The sequence below is a fragment of the Dendrobium catenatum genome, unplaced genomic scaffold, assembly GCF_001605985.2.
Source record: "Dendrobium catenatum unplaced genomic scaffold, ASM160598v2 fragScaff_scaffold_315, whole genome shotgun sequence".
In the NCBI taxonomy this organism is placed as follows: Eukaryota; Viridiplantae; Streptophyta; class Magnoliopsida; order Asparagales; family Orchidaceae; genus Dendrobium; species Dendrobium catenatum.
This window is the reverse complement of record NW_021318777.1, coordinates 2348425-2372605: the sequence shown is the minus strand read 5'-3', so window position 1 is coordinate 2372605 and position 24181 is coordinate 2348425. Positions and strand designations below refer to the sequence as shown.

General features: G+C 34.0%; 1 protein-coding gene across 3 annotated transcripts in view; it reads right to left on the bottom strand.

Annotated features, from left to right (window-relative positions):
- Positions 1-2024: 2024 nt before the first annotated feature.
- The window catches only part of LOC110109844 (organic cation/carnitine transporter 7-like), a 35859-nt gene continuing 13702 nt past the window's right edge, over positions 2025-24181 (bottom strand). For all 3 annotated transcript variants that reach the window (XM_028693549.1, XM_028693550.1, XM_020841043.2), the window contains one exon: positions 2025-2650. In XM_028693549.1, coding sequence (XP_028549382.1) covers positions 2432-2650 — 219 coding nt within the window. In that variant the 3' untranslated portion in view covers positions 2025-2431. The remainder of the gene's footprint in view (positions 2651-24181) is intronic.

Genomic DNA, 24181 nt, shown 5'->3' with positions numbered 1-24181 from the left:
AAGGGGTGCTTAGAATAGCTGGATTAGATTTCCCACAGACGGCACTAAACTGTTGCATGCTAGAATATATGCGACAATAGATTTATAGTTCTACGTTTTAGCATTGTACGGACATCCAACTCACACACAGAGAACATAAGAATTTTTACGTTGAAAATACTGGAAGGGGGAAAAACCACGGGGCTTAGTGTACTTGAAAATGATTCAATTAGAATTTGAGTTGAGTATAGTGGGCTTAACTCGTCATTGAGGGCGATCAAATTACAAATGTCAAACGTATGATTGTAGTATAGTGAAAAACGGGGATGAAAATCCGGTGTCACTTGGTGGTTTCGTGGAAGTCTGCCTTCAATTAGTGATATGGTGGAAGTCTAGCATCCAGCGGTGGTTAGGCATCAGGTGGTGGTCCGGCAAAAGTTCGGGCGACAATTGGTGGTCTGGCAGAACTCCGACATTAGGTGGTAGTCTGGCAGATTTCCAGCATCTGGTGTTGGTTCGGCGGAACTCCAGCATCAAATAGTTGTCTGGCGAACTCCAGGCATGAGGTGGTGATCTGGCGGAACTCCGGTGTCAGGTCGTGGTTTGGCGGAACCTTGGCATCTGGTGGTGGTACGGCTGAACCCTGGTGTTAGGTGGTGGTTCGGCGGAACCCTGACATAAGGTGGTGGTCCAACAGAACCCTAGCATCAGGTGGTGGTAATGTGGAACTCCGGTGTCAGGAGGTGGTCTAGCAGAACTTCACGTCAAGCGGTGATCTGGTGGAACTTCGACGTCAGGCGGTGGTCCGATAGAACTCCGGCATCAGGTGGTGGTCTGGTGGAACTCCGGTGTCAGGTGCTGGTCGGACGGAACTCCGAGCGTCAGGTGGTGATCCAGCGAAACTCTGGCGTCAGGTGGTGATCTGGCGGAACTCTGACGTTAGGCGATGGTCCGGCAGAACTCCGGGCAATGGTCGAGGAGGAGCAACAGGGCAAGAGTGATCTCTAATCTCTCTCTTGTTTCCTTTTTCTTGGATCCCTTTTTCATGAGAAATGAGGGCTCGATATATAGATTTTCTAGAGTAACATGACATGTAAGTAGGAGAAAGATCAAGGGTATTTTAGTAGTGGTTTGTATGGACGACCAATGTTGATTCCCTTATAATGGATCGTTTGTTGGACATTTGAATGTTTTAGTGATATTGGAATTTAAGGATCTTGGGCTCGTTGGACTCGTCTCGTCGAGCCACTTGATTCAAACTATAAGCATGTCACAATTGGAAACCATTTGGTAAACCAAATTGTAGTTTGACCAAATTGTAGTTTGAGCCTTCTAACAACGCTTCAGATCCTTGATTTGGACCCATTTGGGCTCAGATTGAGTTGAATTTTGTGTCGTTGGATTTGTATTTTTAAGACATTTAGTTCGACTGTAAGTTTTGGTGAAATCGGAGTTCAGATGTCCCAATTTTAATTTCGGAAGTTTCTAACTTGATTTTGCCTCGAGATTCGTCCCAATCAAGATAATATTTTGATGATATATCACTACAAACTTTATAAAATGCTGCAGCTGTTCGAAACAGATCCTAAATTATCACAAATAGATAACAATCATTGATATAATTTTGGCCATGAAGACTATAAAGAGCACTGGATTCAAAAATAAACTTAGGAGTTATCGACTAATAATAACTAATTGTTTGCAGGATGGGCTAAGAATTTTCTATGAAGATTAAAAATTAGTCAAAATTGAGTCAATGTCTGGCTCAATCAAAATAAATGATCAGCCAAGCCTGCTCAGATCAGATTGATATTCAATGGAGCCAGCTATGATCAAGGTTGCTCAGCTTGAGATCATATCAAACAACTTCGAGCAGATCTTTTTTTTTTTGGGAAAATTCTTCGAGCAGATCTTGAACATAAGTTAAATCGGATCAAGATTGGATTTTTTTCAGCCATAAGGAATTCGCTCAAAGTTCCATTCAGCTACAGATTTTTAAATAAAAATTATGCTCATGAAATAGCATTCTAGTAACAGTCTTCTAATTACAGTTGAAAAATATGTTCAGAATGGCTTCAAAACGTTCGTGTTCAACAGAACTTGAGCTCAAATAGAATAGAAAATCTCTACCTTACTCATACAAGGTAAAATAATGATTACAATAGTACACATGAAGAACAAAGATTTGGCTAGCTTTAGATGATTATTTTGATACAATATAAATCTATTACCATGAATCAAACTTACTGGAAAATAAACTGCACAAATTTCTGATTCATTGTGGATCTTTTATGATCATGTGATCCATTTTTTGATCAATCAGTATTGCAACGAAGTCAACATTACAGTTGAATTTTACCTAAAACTGAATCAAACCAGAGTCAAATCTGAGGTTAGTTTTAATGAGAAGTAGAAAATCCGTAACTTGGATTCATGATCTTCTAGTTGAGCTCTATAGAGAATCGTTCAGCTTGCAGCCCCTGGTTTCAACCGGGAAAAAGACTACAGCCATCCCTGTAAGAAAGATCACAGCTTCAAAGAGAAGAACAGCGGCTATTTTGTGGCAACCATCTACCAAGCCAACCGCCACAAGGGGAGAAATAATCCCACCAATTTTTCCAATTGAGTTTGCTGTTCCATAACCTGTACTCCTGATTGAGGTAGGATAAATCTGCAAACCAAAAAAAAAAAGCATTTTAAGAAATATGCGCAGTTCATATTTTCTAATATGGGTGCAGTTTCTGTTGTTGATTGTTCATGTGCAAATAAAGTTAGTGTTACGGAAAATGAATCAAAGTTAAGACTGACATACTAAGTAGTCAAATCTATTTTTAATACAAAAATTTAAGCTGGTAAGTGAGGGCCAACCAATTGACAGTTTTTAGTACTAGTAGCTTCTCGTTGACATGCTTCTTCCCTAAAATGTTTTCTGATACTTCATCTTTAGACTCTCTTTCTTAATGCCGCCTTCGCCTCTTGATTTAGAATTGATTGCTTAATCTCATGAATATTCTTCATTTTTTAAGTATCTTTTCATCATTTCTTTATTTATATCTATTATTTTTTCTATTTTGGATAGCTAAATTTATTGTTATTGAATGTATCAATATATTTATTAAAAATAATTCTATGAAATAATTTAGTTTGGCTAATGACTAGGGTATGTTGGAATAAATTGAGATGATCACCGCCTTGAATTTCATGTTAAATCATTGAGAAAAACTATCGGAAGTGTAACTGAATCCATTGAAATGCATAATCGAGATATTTGATCTTTTATGTTTGAAGTTGTATTCTAGAGAGAGAGATACTTTTTGCTCAAGATGGGAAATGAGCAAAATGAAATCGACCGCTTAAACTAGGGACCGCAACACTTTTTATATTTAATTGTATTTTAACTCATGATTATAATAAAACAAAATACTTGATCTTTAAATAATATTTAATTTTATACAAAATTAAATGAGATGTCATACACGACAAATAATAATTAATACTTAAGTAGATCACGAATTTAATTAGCTTAATTTTAGATAACAACCTATGCATTATCTAAAATTTATGTGTGTGTGTATATGGACTCACATATAGAAATTTTCCAACAATCTCCCACTTGGGCCTCAAGTGGTGGTCCGGCGAAGGCGAGGGCCTTAAGTGGTGGTCCGGCGAGGCTCCGGCAGTGGTCGAGGAGGAGCTTCTTCCTTCTCTTCCTTCTCTTCTCCTCTTCTCTTTTTCTCTTCCCTTCTTGCTTGAGTTCTCTCTTGTGAAGAATGAGGGCTATATTTATAGATTTTCTGGAGTGGCATAGCTCGTAAATAGGCATGAGATCAGGGGCGAATAGGGAGTGATTGAATGGACGGCCGATATTGAATCCTACGATCGTGCACCATTCGTTGGACATTTGAAGGCCTTCGTGAAGTCGGAATTTGGTGATCTTGGGCTCGTTGGATTCGTCTCATCGAGCCGCTCGATTCGAGTATAAGCTCGTCAAAATCGGAGACCGTTTGGTAACTCAAATTGTGATATGAAGCTTCCAGCAGCGCTTCGGGTCCTTGATTTGTGCTCATTTGGGCTCGGATTGAGTCGAATTTGGTGTCGTTGAGTTCGTATTTCCGAGACGCTCAGTTTGACTATAAGCTCGTTGAAATCGAAGTTCAGGTGCTCCCAGATTTAATTTTTGAAGTTCCCAATTTGATTTTTGCCTCGAGATTCGTGCCCGATCAAGATTATTTCATGATGACGTATCAATACTGATAATTATACATTATTAAATAATTGTAAGAACTCAATTGTTGTTAATCTAATGGAGTAACATCGCTAAGCAATTTGGTCAATTAATCATATCAATATATAATCAAAGCGACTTTTGTTATAATTCTTCATAATAAAACAAATTAATGGTTACTATATTAATATTATTAATTAAATAGATCAAGTATGGATGTATAATACGAAAATTTAATGTAATGTGATCATATAACATGTTTATTTTTAGCTGGCCTAATATTATAACTCAAAAGTGCTATCACTACAGTTTTAATATTTATGTTAAATTGTAATTAAAATTAACTTTACTTCAAAGTTTTCATTAAATAAGATAATAACAATACTTTAGTCTGAACCGAAACTACATTTACAACAATTGAATAATATAAATAAGTTTTCACTATGCAAATACATCATTAAAACAAATTACACCCATATAAGACACATGCTCATGAAATACCTTAGGTGATAATCTTTTTGTAAGTGGATTTGCAATCATAAAAGTTATACTAATATGTTTAATAAAAACTTGAGAACTCTTAACTCTTTCCTTCACAACAAAAAATTGCATATCAATATGCTTTGATTTTGATGAGTTCCTATTTTTCTTGGAATATAACTCAGCTGCTTTATTATCATAATTTATCTTCAATGATCTCTTAATGCTATCAATAATATGTAATAATATGATAAAATTTCACAATTATTTTGTAATAATTCAAATTACTTAAAATGAAATTATTTGAAAATATAAAAATCTACATTGTAGCACTCTGACGTTGTGCTTGAGAGCACAATGATGTTGGGAAAGCACTGTTGTGATGTTGAAACCTCAGTTCTATATTAACTCTAGATTGAACATGTAGTGTAGTGATGTTATGGTTTATGGTGTCACAACGTTGGACATTGAATAATATTTTTAATAATTTACTATAAATATCCCTCACCACTTAAGTCATCTTCCCCTCACTTTGTTACTTTGTCAAGGAAGGAAAAAAGGGAGAAGGAGAATAGAAGGGATAGACGAGAGGTGAGTGAGAAGAGGGATAAGGTCTTCCAGGGCTTTTTCGTCCATCGCTTATATTACGAAAATTATTTTGATCATTATAAGTGACCTCTATTCTATATTTATATTGAATGATTTTGAGTTTAGTACATTTCTCCCTCCCGAAATTGATGAAAATGAGATATCTTCTGTTTTAGTGAATTTTTTGTGGGCTCCGAAAATTCGGCCCCGGCCTCCGCCCGACTGTGCTTTTTATTTCTTTAGCGAGGGAGTTTTAATGGATTAAGTTCCGGGGCAAATTTTGGGAAGGAAGATGGGTTTATAGATAAGACACTACCCTGAGATTTCACCCTCGTTTTGCGAGGACTTTATGATCTGAGTTCTGGTTTCCTATAGATGCAAGCCCATATAGTTAATTAATCCTCTCGATCACAAGAGAGAACTTTCGATTAAGGCTAGTCGTCGTTCAGATACGTAGAGATGCGTGTTATCTGGCATATAGTAGCAGCATGAGCTTAAGAATTTTGGGATTTGAAAAGTTTGATATTTAAAATTAAAAATTTCACCACCTTGCACTTAAAGAGGATGGTGGGGGAATGGATGATGGACCCGTTCAAGATCCCATGGTTCCATTGTCTTGGGTCATCATGGTCCCTGGTCTACTTAGTCAGAGGAGGTATTCGACCCAACCTGACAGAAATATCCTTATCGGCAGCTATGGGTTGCTTCGTCTAAGGGGACCTTATAGATCTTGGTTGGATATTTGCCTAAGGGGACAAATTTGAATCCATCTTAGCTAACAAAGGGCTTTGTACCCTATCGATCATATCCTATTGATTCATATCTCAAGGATTTGATGCCACTAAGGAGCGTACTGGCTCTGACCATAATCGGTATCTTGTGGTGCCATTTGACGGCAAAACAACTCAATTCAGAGGGCCCCAGGTCATAACCATTTATTCTGCGGTACCATTTGACGACAAAACCACCGGTTAGAGGACACATACCACGTCCTTATTAGCCGGAGATTGTTTGAGAATGGATCATAGTGATATTTTCAACTAGGCATTAGCTCTATGTGAGCTAAGTAAATTTGAATTTGTCCACCTTGACAAACTATTGCGGAAGGTGGATGGATATTGCTTTAAGTATCTATAGATTTATTTCAATTTTAATTATTTTGGATTTTTGGAATTATGGAATTTTAGATTTTTGGGAGCTTTGAATTTCGTGGGTATTTGAAAAATCATTTGAAAGTATTTGCGAACCCCTCCGATTGAGATAGACATTCAACATGGCCATCATCGGGGTGTGAATTTGGTCATTTCCACTTGAAAATATTTACATTTTATAGATGAACCTTGTTAATTCTGTCGAGTTATCGACAAAGGATTAGGTTTTGTCATAGGCTTTGTGCCTTTACTAGTGAATTTTCATTGTTATAAGCCTTAAAGGCCTAATATGAATGTATCAAAACAAATATACTGGTCACCACAATCTTATATTTGTTTAATGGTTCGAACCCTGCCAACTCCTATTGATATGTATAAAAGGATCGGGTTCAAACTCGAATTCACTTATTAACCCGCGCAACATCCTTAGACGTCACGTATGTACTTATAACACGCTCACTGGGCCCATGCAAATGTTTTGGGGTATTTTTTAGTTGTTTTGTTGAACCTTGTCGAATCCTATTTACTTGCTTAGGAGGATCGGGTTCAAATTTATTGACACATATAGCATCCCTAGACATCATGTGTATTCCTACATCACGCTCGTCGGGTCCCATGCGGGTGTTTGGAGGTATTTTATAATTATTTGTTGAACCTTATCGACTCTTATTTACCTGCTTAGAATGATCGGGTTCAAATATATTAACCCACGCAGCATCCCTAGTCGTCATGTGTATTCCTACAACATGCTCGTCGGGGCCCATGCGGGTTTGGTGATTGCTTTTATCTCTTGTGTACCTATGTGTATACAAACTACGGTGCATGTACAGTACTTTGAAACATTTATAAACACCTTGTCTTCTTGCATAGATGTTACAGATCCGGTGGCGTGTTGTAACAGTTTTTTAATTAAGTTATTTGCTACTTTGTATATGTAGACTGTCATACACTACTTATTATTTTCTGCAGGTGGATTGTAGCGCACTAACGAATCTCCTACTTTGATTGTGGATATTGACAACAATTAGATATCTTATATATTTACTCATATATGGCACTTTGCATACATGAAAGACTTCCGTAGGAATTTGGATTTGTCGATGCTTGCATTTATTGTAGTTCTTTCATATTTCTTGCAGATAGTGTACTATGTGTACAATGAGTTTCATACAGTGACTAGTAGGAGCTTGCATTTGTTGTGATTCTTTAGCATTTTTCTGTAGATAATGTAATATTCATAGCGGGGCTCCAACAGAAGCTAATGGGAACTTATTCCCCAATTTATAAATTTAAGCTATTGCCATTTGATTCAAAGTCCTTGTTATTGCCATTTATAGTTTGTTCAAGTCCCTTATATCACTTTCAAGTTAGAGCTTCTTCTTGTTCAATTCGAGTCCTTGCTTGAGTTCGAGTATCAAGCTCAAGTTCTATGTCCCCTGTGGTCCTTTTAGTTCACTCAGATTTGAGTAAAATGCTTGCAAGTTCAAGTTCATTTAATTCTCAAATCAAGTTTGAGTGTAGTCCTTTGCAGCTCATGAAGTCTTATTTGAATCAAATCTTTTATTTAATCATTCAAGTTTGCATATAGCCCATTAAGCCCAAACAAAGTTCTTTGTAATTGTCCAAGTCCTTGTCCTTTTCAGACAAAATTTTGGTAGCCTCCCAACGTCTCCCCTGTTTAGGGAAAAAAATCAAGAGGCAACCTACCCGCCACGTAAAGAAAGACGTGCACGGTTGGTGTTGTGAGACATCGCGGCCGTAGTCTTTGTCACCCACCACGCCAATAAAGGCGTGCATGGGTCTTTAAAAGCTGATATTCATGTTTGAAAAAGACAGCTCTTTCCCCACATACAGGTACTTATATTTTTACCCCACTATGCTAAGAAAACCACGCACAGGGATTGCCCCACTTCTTTATAAGCATCGCACCAAGTTCCCTGCCACCGTGCTAAGAAAAGCATGCATGGGTGGTCCCTTGGCGTGCCACGAATACCAAAAAAGGACATTAGGGGGATTACTCACCTCGTCATAAGCACCGGAGCAAACTTCCTCCCACCGTGCTAAGAAAAGCGCACATGGGTGATTATTCGCCCCGTTGTAAGTGCCGAGGGCGGGTTTTCCCAAGTTTAGGAAGTTATACCTTGGTGGTTGGCGATGATGTTGGCACGTGGATCGAGGTGTGAGAAGAAAGAGGCATTTAAATTTATTATTAATTATAATTGATTATATTTGAATCATAATTAAGGATAATTAATTATTATTAATTTAATAATTAATTACAACTAATTATAATTAAACAAAATTAATAGTAATTAAACATAATTAATAATAAGATTTAATTAATTAGCTATAATTAACTATAAGTATATATAATTAATAATAGATAATTAATCACTTATAATTATATATAATTAATAATAAATTATTATAATTAAACATTATTAATAATAATTAATTATGATTAATAGTAATTAATCATAATTAATTATACTTAATAATAAATAATTATAAAAAAACTTATAATTAATTATACATAGTTATAATTAGATAGGGTTTGAGTAGATTTGAACGGGATTTAGGTTAGAATAGTATTAATGCAAGATTTGAGCCGGATTTGTCTCACAGAGAGTTAAGCCTTTGTTCCTCTTCTTACAATAAATCTCCGATTTACTAAATCCTTATAATTCGGCAGATTTATTGGATTTGGCCGTAGTAGCATGCATAAGGGAGCAAATTACCTTCACAGCGAGCTCCCACCATTGCTACCGCTCAAAATGTCGTGACTTTCAAACCGACAAGAAAGGAATGTTGTGGATGGTGCGAAGTCAAACAACAATGGGGGAGGTAGGGGGAACTCTCTCTCTCTCTCTCTCTCTCTCTCTCTCTCTCTCTTGGCCAAAAGGATTGGAAGGCTAGGGCTTGAGCTCCTGTAGATGACGGGACATAGGAGGTGGGATTTGGCTGTGAGTAGTGGGAGAGCTCTCGGTTTGGGGAGAGGAGAGGAGGTTGGATCGTGTGAAGGAGTTCGCATGGTGTCAGAGTTAATTTCAGTAGAGGAAGAGGTCGGAGGTGTTGGAGTCATGGTTGAGGCTCGGCAGTGGACGAAGCTTGTGATCGTGGAGGTTTGCGGGAGAAGAGCAACCACCCGAGATCCTCATTCTTCATCGTATTTAACGACTCAAATGGGGACGCAACCGAGGCGAGATACGGGTTTTGTGAAAGTTTTGACGTGATCGGTACCATGGTTTAAAATTGCGCAATATGAGGCTCGCCTTTGCGCTGTTCCAGTAAAAATGCCTCGATGCTTACGCCTTGAGTTTTTTTTATGAGGCTTACGCCTCAACTTGGTTGAGGCCCGCCTTGCCTCACTGGCATGAGGCTTACGCTCACACTATATATATTAAAACTTACATAAATCTTGAAGTAAATGCCCGACATTGGACTCTATAGGAGAGGAGGAAGGGGAGAAAACAGTTCATCATAATGATGATTCAAATGAAGATCCCCTTAGTGATGACAATGCTGATGACTTATGAGTTTTTATGTGATATGTCATTGCTATTTATTTTTAGAAATTGGAATTATATGTTAATAAAAAGAATACTAGGATTTGGGAAATATAGAATTTTGAGTTGAACTATATTTCATGTTGTTTTATTATCGGGATATTTTGATTTCACTTCATATCTTATATTTTTTTATGTTTTATATTATTCACTCATTAGTATATAAAAAATTTATCATTTTATGTTTACGTAATCTTTTGATTTTGAGGCTTACGCCTCAAAATGCCTTGAGGCTTACGCCTCGCCTCACGAATGAAAAATGCCTCAATACCCGAATACGCAATTTTAAACATTGATCGGTACCTAATGCACAGGGATTTTGATGAGATTTTCGGCAGTATTCGTGGATCCGACGGGTATGAGGTGTATCCGTGGGATTTCTTCTTTGTTCCCTTTTTTTGTTCTCTGTATATAGGTTAACACTTTCATAGTGTAACTTTTTGTATGTGATAGATATTATTATTTTGAGCATTTTGACTGGCTTATATTAAATTTTCATCTGGTGGTTTGGCTTATCTTATGAGAAGTAGAATGTTGAGTACAAAATGATTAGGTGCTTATGTATTAAATCTGGATATGAGATACATAATATAAAAATGATTGCTATTTATTTGGTATGACATATATTTTAGCATAATATATGCATATTGATGAGCATACCAGATAGATCCATATTTTATGAATGTTGCATATGATGTGTACATGATGCCAATTATTATGATATACATGACATGAAATGAGTATAATAATAAGTAAAATGAATGAATTGATGTGCTACATGAGATGGATGAGATTTTACCCATATGATTGAGAAGATTGATGAGTGATATATGATTGATGAGTAAAAATTGATGATTGATTACTGATAAGACTAATGGTTGATAATTGATAATATCGATGGAGAACAAATGATAGTATGATAAGACTGATGACAAACCAATATGACCAATGACAAATAATGAATATGATCGATGATAGATGATATATAAGACTGATAACATATAAGATATATGATAGGTGACAAATTAAAAATAAGGCAGATGATAAATAAGACAAATGACAAATAAGATAGAAAATGGATAAGACATAATTGATAAGACAAACAATAAATAAGACATATGATAGATGGTACATGATAAATATGATCGATGATAGATAAGATCAATAACAGATGATAAATGAGACTATTGATTGATGACTAATAAGGCTGATGATATCTAATATATAATATAAGATGGTTAATTGACAGATGACACGTTATATATAATATACGACGATTGATTGACTAATGATATTGATTAATTGATTGATGAGACTACTGTTTATATGATTATGATTTCATGTATATTATTTCTACTTTGTGCATTAATTTTAGTTATAGATATTGGTAACTTGCTGGACTTTTGCTCATATGTGATTTTTACATGTTTTCAAGTAAAGGTAAGAAACCAACATAGTGAAGTTGATATGGGCTACATGCTTAATTTTTTTTCTGCATCTATTGTCTTTCCTTTCTTTTTGTAGTCATCATATGACTATAGTGATAGATTATTGTTGGTTGCATATTATAGCTATTATATATGTTCTTTTGGCTGTGGATTAATGTGTAAATATTGGATGTATTTATATTTTTCACTGTCTATATTAACAAAATAAAATTAGTAAATAGTTGATGGCGTTTAGAAGATAAAAAGATGCAATTCTTCAAAATTTAGATCTTGCAAAGTGGTATTAGAGCAATAGTTATTGGAAGAATTGACAACTATAACTAGAACTATAGAAATGAGGTTGTGTCTTGCATACATGAACATCTGTTGTACACATTATATTTGGTTGCATTCATAAATATATGTTGTATATATAATTGAATATGCATATGCACTATATGTTAAAGACTTTATTTAACTGATCAGGCAAAAGAATTATACTGGTGGAATAGATAGAGCTAAAGGGGAAAGAAATTTCGACTGAATAAGATATATGAGCGACGTCAATCACACCTAAGGGTGTATTAATGCTTGTTGATATGATTGCACAGATGGTCGTGATAGATTGACTAAGTAGTTTGAACAAACACTTTCTAAACATAAACTTGCACCATTCAAAAAATAATTAGGTGGATGTAGTAAGAAAATGGTTAGTTAGATTATGAAAGCACCTACTCAAAACACCCCACAATATATTTGTTGGGGAAGAAGGCATGCAAGATGATGATATAGAATGATAGGGTAATGCCTTAGTGTAGTTGCCATAGAAACAAGATGATGAATTATTCATAGCCTAGATATGGTCAAGGTTTTATTCAGACTAGTATTGAGACTCCTATACAATAGATTTTATAAATGCTTGATATTTTTTTTCTATCATATTGATTGGAATGCATTGCATTATATGATATGTGACTAACTAATTCATATGCAACTGTCAGAGAATATATGATTGGATGATGAAAAATATTATTGATTGAATTAATACTTTTCTCATTGAATATTTTATATATTTCTTCTGGCTATGAGCACTAACATTGCTGCTAAAACATACACTGCTCAAGGCTACTGAAAGCTCAAGAACGGGTAGAATAGGAATGTCAAGTAATCAAAGACTGTAATTTTATTTTTCTTTATTTTCTATTTCTTAAGTCTGACCATATAAGAGTATACAATTGGGTGACCGTGACACACACAGAGTGAGTGAGATAAATTTTAAAAGTTAAAATTTGTGTACTAATCATACTATACGACTTAGAATCATATTATATGATCCGTATAGAAAGAATAAGCTTAACAACTAATTGAATAATTAGTTTTTTGTGAACTAATCGTACTGTACGATTCGTTACGATTTGAAATCCCTAACTACCATATAATTTAGGTAAGATATTTGAAATTTGATTTTTGAACTAATCGTACCATCTGATTCGTACTGTATGAATATTTTAAATTTACTTAATTAAACCCCGTAATTATTTAATCAAATCATGATTTAATTAATGATAATAGATTGTAATATACAATATTGATCATACTGTACGATATCCAGAGATGAAAATTGGTCGTCTCAAAGACCGTACCAAATGAAATCATGAATTTTGAACTAATCATACTGTATGATATTCATATTGTATTTAACGACCTACTTAAAATCAATAATGTATTGTACGATGATAATAGTATGGGACGACTTATAGAGACAATTTCAAATCATCCCGGTAATCTTTATGTAAGAATAAGAGAGAAAAGCTAATAGATCATACTATACGATGTGTTCAAAAAGTTGAACAATTCGTCTGAACAACTTTTTACATCGTACTGGACGGGTCTAGTATTAAACTGATTGTACTGTACAAATTCAAATTGCACTATACGAACAATGACAACTAACTTGAATTTTTAGGGTTTCTTGAAGCTCAATACTTAAGCAAAGTTTAGAGATTCTCTTTGTAATAAGGAGAAGATTGTGTAACTGCTAAAGGTACTTTGAGAGAGAAGCTTTTAAGAAATCTAGGATTTAAGAGGAAGGAGAAGGTCAGGTTGAGCGTGAGGGGATCACACGGTTGCTCTGGGCTAGCTATACCCTTGCTCCTTCTATGGCCTTGGTGAGTCTTGAAGGCTCTCTTAGGAGAGAGGCTTCTAGATCAAGTCCTCGAGATTCTCTACTTTTTTTAGGAGGGAGAAAAATGAGCTGAGGTACTTTGCCTTCTCTAGGAGGGAGAAAAAGTAGCTGAGATTCTTTGTTCTCTTCGGGTAGGAGAAAAATGAGTCAAGGTCCGTTACCATCACTGGGAGGGTAACATAGCATCCAACATTCCCCCGCATCAATTTTGGTGAAAGTGAGTCTGTAAGGGCTTCTCTGCCTTGCAAAATGATCAATGCTCATTTTGATAATCGTAACACTATGGAGGGTTATTCGATAACCCACCCACTAATGTTTGAAAATATTCCTTTTGATTTCTAGAAAATATGCATGTCTTTATAATCCATTGACTATAGAATTTGGCATATGATTCAAACTGACTATTCACTTCCATCGCATATAGTTAATTATGCCAAAATTGATATTCCTTTTACTTAATGGAGTTATGAGAATAGCGGATTTGCACAATTAAATGCTAAATGTTTGAATTGTTTCTTTTATGCTTTAAAATTCGAAGAGTATATGCGAGTTTCTATATGCACTACGGGGAAGGAGATTTGGGATAAGTTATGTAACACTTATGAGGGAACTAGTGAAGTTAAACAGTCTATGCTAAATATTCTACTGCATGACTATGAACTCTTTCACATGAAACCTAGCAAGAACGTATATGAAATGTACACTAGGTTCACCCAGGTATTGACATCCTAAAATGACTAGGTAGAGAACTATCAAACTCTGAAAAAGTTAATAAGATTCTATATTGTTTACCTAGTTCTTATGATGCTATGATAATCGTAATTATTAAATCTAAAGACTTAAATGTTTATTCATTGACAATTAGCTTGGGTCACTCATTTCTTATGAGTAATGAGTGAATCAAAGGCTAAGTGATACAGGAGAGAAGAAGAATGAGAGAACTATAGCACTAAAAACAAATAATTCGGACAATGATAGTTCTACAATGGAGGAGGATGACGACATTGCCTTAATAACATGACAATTCAAGAGTTTTCTCAAAAGAAAACAGAGATGTCATCAACACAATTGGAGCAAAGGTAAAAGCAACAAAAGTATTAAAGCTTCTTCTGACACAATTTACTTCGAGTGTAGGAAATAATTCAGATAATGATAGTTCTACAACGGAGGAGGATGACGCCTTAATGACACAACAGTTCAACAGTTTTCTGAAAAGAAAATAGAGACATCATCAACACAATTGGAGTAAAGGTAAAAGCCATAAAAGTATTAAAGCTTCTTCTGACATAATTTGCTTCGAGTGTAGGAAACCCAGTTCACCTTCGAGCTAAATGGCCAAACCTGAAGATTCACCCAATCAAGGAGAATGGTGAAGAGAAGCCAAAGTTTAAGAGAGGCAAGCAAAAGACGTAGAAAGATTTTTGGGCCGACTCTGCTTCAGAATCATTAAAAGCAGAAGCAGAGGAGAAGGTAACAAATATATGTCTTATGGCTAGCGATGATCTTAATCAATCAGATTAACATGAGGTATGTCAATTGTCTTATGATGAATTACTAATTATTTCTAAAAAAATTCATGACTCATATAGGAAGTTAAAGAAGATGTGTGCTAGTCTCAATACTAAATTTTTTAATTTACAAAAGGACCATGCCGGTTTAACTACCAAGCACTCTACTTTAGATAGCTATCATATGACTTTATTAGATGAATTTGATGTATTAAATAAGAAGCACATTGATATATCTAATGTAAATGGTTCCTTGAAAACATCACATATTGAACTAGAGAAAGCATACAAGGTATTAAATGCATGCACAACTGAACTAGATGGTAAGGAGTATGCACTAAAAATTGAAATGTCCTTTCTTAAAGGTGTAAATAAATTTTTAGAAACAAAACTATAGTCACTTGAGAATAACAAACCACCACCTACCATTGAACAATTTCATAAGCCCTCAACACAGCATGCATCGTATAAACCTAGGAGAAGGCACCATGACCAACATAAGTTAGTAAATCCATTTCCTAGTGTTAGGTATTACTCTTGTGGCATGTTAGGTCACATAGTTTGCACTTGCACAATCCACCATTGGACACTATTGCAACTCGGGCTTCCAAGTTTATGATTTTGATGATAACAAATAATATTAATTAATTTATATTTCTCCTAGTGTTTGCAGTGCATATTTGTTTGTGTGTTGACTAATATTTCAGGTACACTATGCATTATTCTTTGAAGATTCAAGGCTAAAAATTGTGTAGAATTAGTTATATTAAATGAGTCCGTAATTTTCATTTCTTGAGTAAGTCCTGTAATGATGTATATTGGCTTGGGCAAAAATGATTTCAAATATTTTAATTTTTTCTATACATCGTACTATACAACATGAATCGTACTGTATGATCTGGTGTTATAGAAATTAATTAAAATATTTTATTTCCTGAAAAAAATAATTTTGAAATATAACTAATCGTATAGTATGAACACCACATCGTACCGGACGATCTGTTATAATTAAAAAGCCCACCGTCCATTAAAATGGGCAAAAAATTAAATTTGAAAAGTTGTTCTAATCGTAATGTACGAACATGATCCTACTGTATGATGTTTAAAATATTATTTAATTTAATCATGTGATTAGTCAATCAAAATGGCTTATGTTTGATATTTTGAGCGTATTGTATGAACTGTATTATACTGTACGATCAACAATGATGATTTTGGCCATCCCATGCTTCGTCCTGGATGAACTGTATTTTGATGAAACTATTCGTACAATATTAACAGGACATCGTACAATACGAACATGCAAATTGAAATGTTTGTACAATACTAACTGGTGATCGTATAATACTAACAAGTTAAATTCTGCACGTTATACTGGACGATCCTGAGAACGTACTGTATGATCTTTGACGGCTTAACTAATTTTTTAGGGTTTTTAAAGCCCTCTATTTAAGATTTCTCATAAGACTTTGTAAGAGTCTTTGACAGCCATTGTGTCTTCATTCTTTTGAAGAAAACTTGAAGAGAGAGAACTTGAAAGGGAGAGAGGAAATGGTGGAGTTTGAGAGAGGGAGATGATCCTTGGAAGGGATTTCAGGGGAGCGTGGAGGGAATTTCACACGGTTGCTCTGGCAAACTTATACCTTAGTACCATCAGACTCAAGGTTCGTCTTAAAGGAAGTTTTGGGAAGACGATCTCTTTTGATGTCAAAGGACCCGGCTCCTCCGCCGCACTGAGGAAGGTGGAAGTGATTTTGTAAGGGCTTCTCTGGCTAGTTGTGGGGGCTAAAAGAGATTCACTAATGGTTTAGTGCAATAATCGAAGGGTGCCTTCGGGAAGTGGACTTAGATAAAATTTTGAACAAAACACTATAAATCTGATGTGTTCTTTCCTTTATTATTTATGTATTTATTTTTGTTACGATTAACTACATGGGTGAAATTGATAATTTATTTTTTATTGTGAATGTAATTCGTTTTAGTATCAAGTTATAAAAAAAAATTTTCTGTTAAAGAAGATTTTTAAAATATCTAATTCACCTATCTCTTGGCTCATCTCGTACTTTCAAGTGGTATCAGAGCATTTTCTAGTGGTATAATGAACTTTTAATTAGTATCAGAGCAATTTCTAATGTATCATGAACTTTCAGTTGGTATCAGAGTGGGATTTCAAAAATATTATTTTAGAAAATCCTAAAAAAAAAATGATCATGACACGGTTTGTAAATCATAACATTACGGAAGGCTATTCAATTATACCACCTTTATTTGAAAATATTTCCTTTAATTTTTAGGAAATTTGTGTCTACTTTCTTGCAATCAATTGATTATCGAGTGTGGCATATGATTCAAACTAGCTATTTTGTACCATCATGTATTATAGATGGAGTCAAATAATTTTAGTTGAATATTCTAATGAATAATTATGAACTTTTCTGCATGAAATCTTATGAGACGATTTTAGACAAAGACATGTATATTAGGTTTATTCAAATTTTGGCGTCATTGCATGCTTTAGGTAAAGAATTTTCAAGCTTTGAAAAAGTTAATAAAATTCTACATTCTCTACTTGATAAATTTGATGCCAAAGTCACGGATATATGTGAATCAAAAGATTTGAATGCTTATTCTATAGAAAATCTAATAGGCTCACTCATTACTTACGAGCAAAGTGTGAGTCAAAGATTTTTGGATGCAGGTGATGAGAATACTGTAGTGCTAAAAGCCAAAGACAGATGAATGTGGCTTAGTAGATGATGAGAGTAAGAAGATAACATTGATTACAAACAAATTCAAAAGTCTATTGAAGCACAAGCATAAGCATCAATAAAAGTGGAGCAACAGTAAAAATGGTAAAAAAATTTAATTTTTTTCTGATGTTGTTTGCTTTGGGCGTAGAAAATCCAAACATTTGAAGTTTAAATACCCCAACTTAAAAACTCTTCCTATAAAGGAAAAGAGTAAAAATAAACTGATTGTAATATTGAGAAAAGATAAAAATCAAAAAATTTCCAAAACAGACCTAACTTATGAATTATAAGAATATGAGCAATACGATGAGGTATAAGCATGTTAAGGTTTGTTTATGTATTTGTTTGTGTTTTTGTGTGTTTGTTTATCTATTTTGTGTGTTTAATTTTTATTATATTTTAAGCATAATTTTATGTTTTCATTTCTTTATTATGTTGTTATTTTTATGTGTTATTTTATCTCTTCTTTCTAATAATGTGAAGGGGGAGAATATATTGTAATTGATCGTATTTATATTTTTTTTTTCTGTCATTTAACTTTAAAAAATAAAAAATAAAAAATATGTTCCCCTATTTTTTAATGTAATTCTTTTAGTAAGGGGGAGTTTAGGAGAAAATATTTTTTTATTTGTAAATTCAGCAAATATTATTTGCCATCATAAAAATGGGGAAGATTGTTGCAACACGGGCTTTCCAGTTTATGATTTTGATGATAACAAATAATATTGATTAATTTTTTATTTCTCCTAGTGTTTGTAATTCATATTTATTTGTGTTGACTAATATTTCAGGCACACCATGCATCGTTCTTTGAAGATTCAAGGCTAAAGATCATATAGAATTTGTTATATTAAATTAGTTTGTACTTTTTATTTCTTGAGTCAAGTCTGAATGTTCGTTAGGGATGTTAAGCTCTTATGAACTAGCCCGAGGCTAACCAAGAGGGGGGGGGGGAGCGAGGGGGGGGGGGGGGGTGAATTGATATTTTAAAAAATCTTTAAAACAATTAAAACACAAAACTCAAATCAAAATTCACCACAATGATAATCAAAGTGCGAAAATTAAATGTGGAAGAAATAGTAGTAAAGAACACAGATTTATATTGGTTTGGTCAACACGACCTACGTCCACTACCCAGAGGCGCCCTCCGAGTATTGCACTAAAACTCAGTGACTCTCCTTTTGCTACCACAATAAGGCGGAGAAGCCTTTACAAAACTCATTTCCACCGACACCTGTGAGGCAGAGAACCTAACTCCTTTTGCTTCTCCTGAAGCAAGTAGAGAACCTTGATCGATTGTTGAAGTGAACCTCTCTCAACCCTCCAAGGACAAGGGACTATGATGGAAGAAGAAGATGTGGATCAAAGCTTGGAGCAACTTTTGTCAAACTCTCACAAACACCCCCTCACAAGATCCTCTCTCTCTCTCCCTCTCCTCTAGGCTCGCTCAGGTCAAGACAGCAGCAAAAGATATTCTAAAGGATAGAACAAGTGCTCTTAAATAGAAGAGCTTCAGAATAGCTCATTAATTGCAAGGAACCGACTCTATCGTCCAGGACGACATAAATATCATCCTGGACGATCAGTGCAATTTAAGCTTAATCAGCCATGACGATCTGCGACAATCAGATGAATTTTGTTCATATCGTCCAGGCCGATATAAAATCATCCTATACGATTAGTACAAATCGGTGAATATCATCCAGTAAATCGCACTGAATGGATGTCTGGATGACAAAAAAATAGCTTGATCATCCAGGCCGATCTCACGATCGTCCTGGACGATTAGTTCAAATCCGTGAAAATCATCCAGAGCATTGCCCTGAATAAGAGCTATCTAATGTTGATAGTCCAGGAGCAACTAAGGTATTTTGAACTGATCATCCCGGACGATCCTGCGATCGTCCAGGATGATGTGATCGTATCAATCAAGACTTAATTGATTTCCTTAATTACCAGATTAATTTAGGCATAATTGTGTGCATCGTTCAGGACGATGTCCAAAAATAAATAATACCTAAATAGATCTGGCAGCTGATTCTTTTTGATTTGAGCATATCGTCCCAGACAATACAAATATCATCCAGGACGATGAGCTTAATGACGGCTGCCTTAATAAGGATGCCCTAATTAGAATTTCTATTTTTAACTGATCATTCAGGACGATATTTGGATCGTGCTAGACGATGTCCTCAAAATAGAAAACTCTAAATCAGACAAAAACTTCCCCAAGTGTGTGTGTGTGTGCAAGATTAGTTAGTATCAGGAACCACATTGTTTACAATAAAGTCAAGAAAGGGAAAATAATTTTACAAACTGACTATGACCTAGTCTACCCAATCTTGAACTGGTTCAACTTGCAGTTTTGATCTTGTGGACCTGAAATATTAGTTGGCAAGGCAGTCGTAGAAAAAATAGAAGTGTTTGCTATCATCAATATTCTATTTTTGAAATTAGATACGCAACAAAGTCCTGTAATGATGTATGTTAGCTTGGTGACCGTACACACATACAGGTGGAGAAAAAATGATTAAAAAAATTTTAATTTTTTTATACATCGTACTATATGACATGGATCGTACTGTATGATCTGGTGTTACAGAAACTAATTAAAATATTTTATTTTCCATTTTTTTTTTTTTGAAATATAACTAATCGTACAGTACGAATACCACTTCGTACTGGACGATCTATTATAATTAGAAAGCCCACCGTCCATTAAATTAGGCAAAAATTTGAATTTAAAAAGTTGTTCTAATCGTATTGTATGAACATAATCGTACTATACAAACAAGATCGTACTGTACAAACATGATCGTACTGTATGATATTTAAAATATTATCTAATTTAATCATGTGATTAGTCAATAAAAATGACTTAATTTTAATATTTTGATCGTACTGTACGAACTGTATCGTATTGTATTAATTAACAGAGATAATTTTGGCCATCCCATGCTTCGTCATGAAAGAACTGCATTTTGATTGAACTGTTCGTACATCACTAATTGGACATCGTACAGTACGAACATGCAAATTGAATCGTTCGTACAATACTAACACGTGATCGTACAGTACTAACGGGTCAAATTCTACACTTCATACTGGACGATCTTGAGATCGTATTGTACGATCTTTAACGACTGAACTAATTTTTTAGGATTTTTTTAAGCCCTCTATTTAAGCTTTCTTATAAGACTTTATAAGAGTCTTTGGAAACCACTATGTCTTTGTTCTTTTGGAGAAAACTTAAAGATAGAACTTGAAATGGAGAGAGGAAAAGGTGGAGTTTGAGAGAGGAAGAAGATCCTAGAGGGGGTTTCAAGGGAGTGTGGAGAGAATTTCACACAGTTGCTCGGGCAAGCTTGCACCTTAGTACCATCTGATTCAAGGTTCGTCTTAAGAGCAGTTTTGGGAAGAAGATGATCTATTTGGTGTTAAAGGACCCGGCTCCACCGCACTGGGGAAGGTGAAAGTGATTTTGTAAGGGCTTCTCTGCCTAGTTGTGGGGGCTAAAGGAGAATTAGTACAATACTCGGAGGGTGCCTCCGAAGAGTAGACGTAGGTTAAGGTTTGACCGAACCACTATAAATCTGGTGTGCTCTTACCTTTATTATTTGTGCATTTATTTTTGTTGCGATTAATTGCGTAGGTGATATTGATAATTTATCTTTTTATAGTTAGTGTAATTCGTTTCCGTATCAAGTTATAAATTTTTTTTTCTTTTCGTTAAAGAAGATTTTTAAAATATTAAATTCGCCCCCCTCTTAGCGTATCTCGTACTTTCAAGTGGTATCAGAGCAATTTCTAGTGATATCATAAACTTTCAATTGGTATTAGAGCAATTTCTAGTGGCTTTACAAACTTTCAATTTGTATCAGAGCGGGGTTTCAAAAATAGTGTTCTAAAAAATCTTTAAAAAAAATGATCATGGAACGGTTTGGAAATCATAACATTGTGGAAGGCTATTCAATTATACGACCACTTTTATTTGAAAATATTTCTTTTATTTCTTGAAAATTTTGCATTCCTACTTTCTTGCAATCAATTGATTATCGAATGTGTCATATGATTCAAACTGGCTATTCTGTACCATCACATATTATAGATGCAGTCAAAATTGATATTCCTTTTACTGGATGGAGTAGAATAGAACAAATCAATGCTCAACTAAATGTTAAATGCTTCAATTTTTTTTAAAATTCTTAAGATTGCATGAGAATTTATATATGTACTATTGACAAAGAAATTTGGAATAGATTATGCACTACATATAAAGGTATTAGTGATGTCAAAAAATTTAATTTGAATATTCTAATGCATGATTATGAATTTTTGTGCATGAAATCTTATGAGACGATCTTAGATATGTATACTAAGTTTTCTCAAATTATGACATCATTGCATGCTTTAGATAAAGAACTTTCAAACTTTAAAAAAGTTAACAAAATTCTAGGTTCTCTACTTGATAAATTTGTTGTCAAAGTCACGGTTATATGTGAATCAAAAGATTTGAATTCTTATTCTATAGACAATCTGATAGGCTCACTCATTGCTTACGAGAAAAATATTAGTCAAAGATTTTTGGATGCAGGTGATGAGAAGACTATAATTCTAAAAGGCAAAGACACAGATTAATAGGCTTAGTAGATGATGAGAGTAAAGAGATAGCATTGATAACAAACAAATTCAAAAGTCTATTGAAGCACAAACATAAGCATCAACAAAAGTGGAGCAACGATAAAAATGGTAAAAAATTTAAATTTTCTTCTGACGTTATTTGTTTTGGGTGTAGGAAATCTGGACATTTGAAGTTTGAATGTCCCAACTTAAAAATTCTTCCTGTAAAAGAAAAGAGTAAAAATAAACAGATTATAATATGGGAAAAAGATAAAAAGCAAAAAATCTCCTAGGCAGACATATCTTCTGAATCATCAGAATATGAGCAAGACGATGAGGTATAAGCATGTAAAGTTTGTTTTTTTTGTTTTGTTTATGTATTCTTATGTGTTTGTTTATCAATTTTATGTGTTTAGTTTTTATTATATTTTAAGCATAATTTTATGTTTTGTTTATTTATTATGTTATTATTTTTATGTGTTATTTTATCTCTTCTTTTTTATAATGTCAAATGGGGAGAATGTATTGTAGTTGAATGTATTTATATTTTGTTTTTTTTGTTATTTAACTTTAAAAAAATAAAAAAATAAAAAAATATTTTCTCCTATTTTTTGATATAATTTTTTTAGTGAGGAGTTTAGGAGAAAATATTTTTTTAATTGGCAATTTCAACCAATATTATTTGACATTATCAAAAAGGGGAAAATTATTGCAACTTGAGCTTTCGAGTTTATGATTTTGATGATAACAAATAAATTTGATTAATTTTTTATTTCTCCTAGTGTTTGAAGTGCATATTTTTTGTGTTGATTAATATTTCAGGAACATCATGCACCGTTCTTTGAAGATTCAAGGCTCAATATTGTGTAAAATTAGTTATATTAAATGAGTTTATAATTTTTTATTTTTTGAGTCAAGTTCTGTAATGATGTATGTTGGCTTAGTGACTGTACACACATACAGGGGGAGAAAAAATGATTTTAAATATTTAATTTTTCTATACATCGTATTGTACGATATGGATCATACTGTACAATCTAGTGTTACAGAAATTAATTAAAATATTTTATTTTCCAAAAAAAAAAATTGAAATATAACTTATCGTACAGTACGAACATCACATCGTACTGGACGATCTATTACCGTCGTCCATTAAATTAGGCAAAATTTTGAATTTGAAAAGTTATTCTAATCGTACTGTACGAATATGATCGTACTGTACGTGTTTAAAATATTATCAAATTTAATCTTGTGATTAGTCAATCAAAATGACTTAATTTTGATATTTTGATCGTAATGTAAGAACTGTATCGTACTGCATGATCAAAAAAGACGATTTTGGCCATCCCATGCTTCATCCTTGATGAACTATATTTTGATTAAATTGTTCGTACAGTACTAACTAGACATCATACAATAAAAATAAGCAAATTGAATTATTCGTACAATACTAACTGGTGATCATACAATACTAACAGGTCAAATTCTGCACATCGTACTAGACGATCTTGAAATCATATTGTACGATCTTTGACGGCTTAATTGATTTTTTAGGGTTTTTTTAAGCCCTCTATTTAAGATTTCTCATAAGATTTTATAAGAATCTTTGACAGCCATTGTGTCTTTATTCTTTCAGAAAAAATTTGAAAAGGAGAGGAAAGGGTGGAGTTTAAGAGAGGGAGAAGATCCTTGGAGGGGGTTT